This window comes from Pan paniscus, chromosome 8, assembly GCF_029289425.2.
Source record: "Pan paniscus chromosome 8, NHGRI_mPanPan1-v2.0_pri, whole genome shotgun sequence".
In the NCBI taxonomy this organism is placed as follows: Eukaryota; Metazoa; Chordata; class Mammalia; order Primates; family Hominidae; genus Pan; species Pan paniscus.
In genome coordinates, this window is record NC_073257.2 from 36,134,694 (window position 1) to 36,140,342 (window position 5,649).

At 52.4% G+C, this 5,649-nt stretch overlaps 1 protein-coding gene across 1 annotated transcript; it reads left to right on the plus strand.

The window, feature by feature from the left end:
* Window positions 1-1,820: 1,820 nt before the first annotated feature.
* Window positions 1,821-4,947, plus strand: OTUD1 (OTU deubiquitinase 1). Its single transcript, XM_034930115.4, has one exon. The coding sequence runs from the start codon at window positions 2,224-2,226 to the stop codon at window positions 3,670-3,672; it is 1,449 nt and encodes a 482-aa protein (XP_034786006.2). The 5' UTR covers window positions 1,821-2,223; the 3' UTR covers window positions 3,673-4,947.
* Window positions 4,948-5,649: the final 702 nt, after the last annotated feature.

Consider the following 5,649-nt stretch of genomic DNA (forward strand, 5'->3'; position numbering starts at 1 on the left):
CAAGCTCCCAATGGGGTAGTTACCAGAATTTGAAAAGTTAGACAGTCATTTACCCTCTTCTGAGTTAATCTGCATAAGCGGCTGGAGTGACCTGAGCTGGGACCCTGCCAGTCATACTGCCCAAAGATAATTAAAAGCCCTGGCTAGGGTCAAGGGACCTGGATAGTAATCTTGGCTTCACCACTGTCTGACAAACCTTGGAAACTCGCTTTCCATCTACTCATTCACTTAGTAAATATTAATTAGGTCCAATTATGGGCCAGGCACGGTGTTAGGGGATGGAAATATAAGAGCAAGACCCAAGTCTCTCAATTCCTGGAATTCACATTCCACTGGAAAGGTGGGGACCGGAGTACAGCCTACATCACCTACAGGTTCAGTCTCCCTATCTCTAAAATGTTAGGACAACCTCTGGGTTCAATTCGAATGTTTAGGCCCTGTTAATTAGCATTTGATCACAGCTCAGAATATAGCAAAAGTCTCCCACTACCTCTGGCTTTCCCTTACAAAGGCGGGTATTACAAAAAGACTCGGTAGAAGTATTTTCTATAGTCTATCTTGCCCCGGAATGCAGGTCACGACTTTCTCCACCGCTTTGGACCTCTGGCTAGCATTCGCACCTATTCTCAAAGGGCCCTAAGTGATACTGCATTTGGTATTCTGAGAAAGCTTGTTTATAAAAGCCTAAAAGGCTTCCTTGCTTTCCCCCAAGCCAGATATTTGCCAAATGCCATAGGTCAGAGGTGCAAAGTTGGTTTTGTCTTAGCAAGGCAAGAGAATCCACTAGCGGACTCACCCTTGCCGGTGAGTCCAAGGAAACGCATAGAAAAGACACAGTGGTAAAACTAGCTGGGCACCTGTAATCCCTGCCCAAGGCAAGGCTGAGGAAGGGGGATCACTTGGGCCCTGGAGGTCGAGGTCGCAGTGGGACATGATGGCGCCACTGCACTCAGCCTGGAAGGCAGAGCAAGACCTTGCCTCAAAAAGAAAAAGAAAAAAAAAAAAAAAGGAAAAGACGCGGTGGTTCCACGAGTGGTGGCTAGGACCCATAATCCCAACACTTTAGGAGGTCGAGGCGGGAAACAGCTTGAGGCCAGTAGTTCGACACCAGACTGGGCAACTGTGGTGAGACCCTCGCCTTAAAAAAAAAAAAAAAAAGAAAGAAAGAAAATTAGCCGGGTGCGGTGGTGCACACCTGTGGTTTCCAGTTACTCTGGAGGTTGAGGCGGGAGGATCGCTTGAGCCCGGGAGGTCAAGGCTGCAGTGAGCTATGGACTGCGCCACTACACTCTAGCTTCGGAGACAGGTAAGACCCCCATCTCTAAAAAGATAAAAGAAAAGAGGCAGTAGTGAATGCAAGCAGGGATGGTAGCCCATGACCAGCAGAGGCCAAACAGACTTTAAGGCAGCATTCCGTTCTCCACACCCATGCCGGAAGCTTTCCTGCCACGCAAGCTTTCCGAGCATGCTAACTCGCCCCAAGCAGCTCCCATCCCGCAGCATCCACTGCAGCCGCTGAGGAGAGTGGCGCAGCGCAGAAACCAGTGTCCAGGTGGGGGAAGCGGTCCGTGGGAGTCACGTGGGCGGGAGGCCCAGCCAGGAATCCCAGGACTGCTCAGGCCTCCGCGCCCCGGGCCTCGCCCCGCCCGCGCGCGCTCGCGCGCCGAGGGCCACGCCCGTGACGTCGGCGGAGCGCGGTAGGGGGCGGGGCGCGGGCCGGAGTGGGCGGGGCGAGCAGGCGCGGCTGAATCGGGCGCCGCAAAGAGCCGCGCATTCCAGTGAGTCCACGTGACGCGGCCGCGAGGCCTGAGGTAAACAACCGCGGCCCCGCCTCCCGGGCCTCCGCGCGCACCGCGCTCCTCCTCGCCGGCGGGACGCGCTCCAACGGGGCGGGCGGCTTCCTCCGTGAGTCCCCAGCGGCCGCCGCGGGCCGAAGCAGCTGCAGCGGGCGCGGCGCCCCGGGTCTGCGGGCCGAGCGCACCGGCAGGGGTCGAGCTCGCGTCCCGTCCCCGCCCCCCCGCGCTGTGGCGCAGCAGGAATTTGGCCGGGACCCGGGCGCTATTCGCGGCTGCTGACTCGCGGCGGCCGGCGGCCTTTCGCACATCTCTATTCTGGGGCCGTTGGGTCACCGCGCTCCGCCGGCCCCCTCCCCCGGGCCCGGAGGGTGTGTCCCCCGCTCCGGGGCTCGCCGCGCCTATAAGGGGCCGAGCGGCGGGCAGGGACATGCAGCTCTACAGCAGCGTCTGCACCCACTACCCCGCCGGGGCCCCGGGTCCCACGGCCGCCGCCCCCGCGCCACCCGCCGCCGCTACTCCCTTCAAGGTCTCGCTGCAGCCCCCGGGAGCCGCCGGCGCCGCGCCCGAGCCCGAGACCGGTGAGTGCCAGCCCGCCGCGGCCGCCGAGCACCGGGAAGCCGCCTCTGTCCCCGCCGCCAAGATGCCCGCCTTCTCCTCCTGCTTCGAGGTGGTGTCCGGGGCCGCCGCGCCCGCCTCCGCCGCCGCCGCCGGCCCGCCCGGCGCGTCCTGCAAGCCGCCGCTGCCGCCGCACTACACGTCCACCGCACAGATCACCGTGCGGGCCCTGGGCGCCGACAGGCTCCTGCTGCACGGGCCCGATCCCGTTCCCGGCGCCGCGGGCTCCGCCGCTGCCCCGCGCGGCCGCTGCCTCCTGCTCGCCCCGGCGCCCGCAGCCCCGGTCCCGCCGCGGCGGGGCTCCTCGGCCTGGCTCCTGGAGGAGCTGCTGCGGCCCGACTGCCCCGAGCCCGCGGGCTTGGACGCGACACGGGAGGGGCCCGATCGGAACTTCCGACTGAGCGAGCACCGCCAGGCCCTGGCCGCCGCCAAGCACCGAGGCCCCGCGGCGACCCCGGGGAGCCCCGATCCCGGCCCCGGTCCGTGGGGCGAAGAGCACTTGGCGGAGAGGGGCCCCAGGGGCTGGGAGAGGGGCGGCGACCGCTGCGACGCGCCCGGTGGGGACGCGGCGCGGAGGCCCGACCCAGAGGCCGAGGCACCCCCCGCCCGGAGCATCGAGGCCGCCCCAAGTAGCGCGGCGGAGCCGGTGATCGTCTCCAGGTCGGATCCCAGAGACGAGAAGCTGGCCCTGTACCTGGCCGAGGTGGAGAAGCAGGACAAGTATCTGCGGCAGAGGAATAAGTACCGATTCCACATCATTCCAGACGGCAACTGCCTCTACCGAGCTGTCAGCAAGACGGTGTACGGGGACCAGAGCCTGCACCGGGAGTTGAGGGAGCAGACGGTGCACTACATCGCCGACCATCTCGACCACTTCAGCCCCCTGATTGAGGGCGACGTGGGGGAGTTTATCATCGCTGCTGCCCAAGACGGGGCATGGGCCGGGTACCCGGAGTTGCTGGCCATGGGGCAGATGCTGAATGTGAATATCCACTTAACTACTGGAGGGAGGCTGGAGAGTCCCACGGTGTCTACCATGATTCATTATTTGGGCCCAGAGGATTCCCTGAGGCCTAGTATTTGGCTCAGTTGGCTCAGTAACGGACACTATGATGCTGTATTTGATCACTCCTATCCTAACCCAGAGTACGACAACTGGTGCAAACAAACTCAAGTGCAAAGGAAACGCGACGAAGAACTTGCCAAATCTATGGCCATATCCTTGTCTAAAATGTATATTGAACAAAATGCATGCTCTTGAAATGTCTCAAAACCTTACACCCTGGGAATAATTGCATATATAACTTGTGTTTGGAGAATCACATGAACTTTAATCAGGGTAATAGCACTTTCAAACTTGCTAGTAGATTTTACTGTAGGTGTAATGCCTTAATCATCTTTTTGAATGTTTTCTCAGAGCTGGAGGTTGCTGGGCACCTAAATGATGTTTCATGATAGCTTTGGGTGATTTTACTGCTATTTATAATTTGCTGTATAAAGTGAGCATTACTTAATTTGCAAGCTGATTTCTCACAGTGTAAATTTGTTCATTCCTGGTAGTCTATTTTCTATAAAAATGTATTTTTGCACAACATTTTTAAAAACTGGTGTACCTTCGTCTATGACGTGTTCCATTTTGACAAACAGCTTTCAGGCGTAAATCCAGAGAAGTGCTTTATATGAAATGTATTATTTTGAACAGAGTTTGTGATTTGGTAGTTATTTTATGTTGTTGAAATTTGAATTTCACAATTCTTAGATAATTATTTCAAATAGATATTGATACATTCTTGTTACCAGATGTTTGGCCCATTCCATTTTGATGAAACAGAGCTGTTGTTTTGGAAGTCATTATTTTTCTAGAAATGGCGAATCTTTTAAAGAAAATTACTTAATGGAAGGTTGTGGGAAGGTGTTTTTTTGTGTTTTTTTTTTTTGGTTTTGTTTTGTTTTTCCTCTTTTAAGGGATAGTAGCAGGTCTTACTTGAATGAAAGTCTGATATTTGCTGATGGCAGAATGATTATTCTGTACCCTGGTTGATGTGTAGAGTAGATTGTCTGGTGCTCTCAGTTGTTTTTATTTACATTTGTCACTTTGTTGTAAGAGAATGTTAACATGGTATAAAACTCTGTGACAAGATAAGCCTCCTGCTTTATATAACTTCTTGAATCCAGCTAAGAGATTTATAAACTAATGGCATAAATGTCTGGAGCCAACCTTGGCAGTTATAGCAGGAGAACAGTCTTAATATTTCTTTACATTCTTTCAAAAGGCAAAATAGGATTGCCCTGTATTAATGTAGAAATGTCTGTAAACAGAGCTTGTATGGTTTGCTGGGTCAAACAATGTTTCCAACTTAAAATCAATCTCATTGCCACTTTAACTACTTTTAGTCATATTTATTAAGTAATGCAGTTTGTACTTTTTTTATTTTGTAACATTTTGTGATTTTTTTGTACAAAACTGTATTTGTACAATAGAGCAATTCCCAGCTGATGGAATGAATGAATAAAATGCAAAATTATACTTTTACAATGCCTTTTTGGATAGAGTGGTTTTTAAATTGTGATGTTTGTAGGAAACTTTCTTGCACGTATGCATGTACACAATTTTTTTTTTCCATAAAGATGCCGCAGCAATAGAGAGGTTTCCTAAATTCTCACATGAAGAGGATAGGCTAATCATGAGTAATTTCAAAGGATAAGTCTGAATAAAATATAATTTAAAAGTGGAGTAATCCAAGAAATTACTCTCATTATTTGTAATTATAATTTGTGTCTACAGTTGTAGCTGTACCTATTGGCTAATGAAAAAGGAAGTGTAAGTTTTGTGTCAGCCAGCAGAATGTCTAATTAAATGTCATACTTTTGTATTCCACTCACTCTCAGTATAGAGTTTAACGTTTTAAAGAGTAACCAAAGAGATGCCCTAATTTTTGTCTAGTCTGGCCTCTTGAGACCACGGGAATCTGTTTTAAGATGTTGAAAAGTGCATGCTATAGTTTGAATATATGTGTCCCACCACCCCAAATTCATGTGTTCGTCCCCATTATGGTGGTATTAAGAGGTTGGGCTTTTGGGGAAGTGATTCAAGGCATGAGCGCTCTGTCTTCATGAATGAATTAGTGCCTTTTATAAAAAGGTCTGGAAGCAACTAGCTTAGGCCCATTTTGCTGTTCTGTCGTTCTGCCACAGGAGGACACCTAGATGGTGTCATCTGTGAGGAAGGGGCCTCCGC

Excerpts from the sequence above, each read along its gene's own strand:
- OTUD1 (XM_034930115.4), top strand. The coding sequence starts at position 2,224 with ATGCAGCTCTACAGCAGCGTCTGCACCCACTACCCCGCCGGGGCCCCG.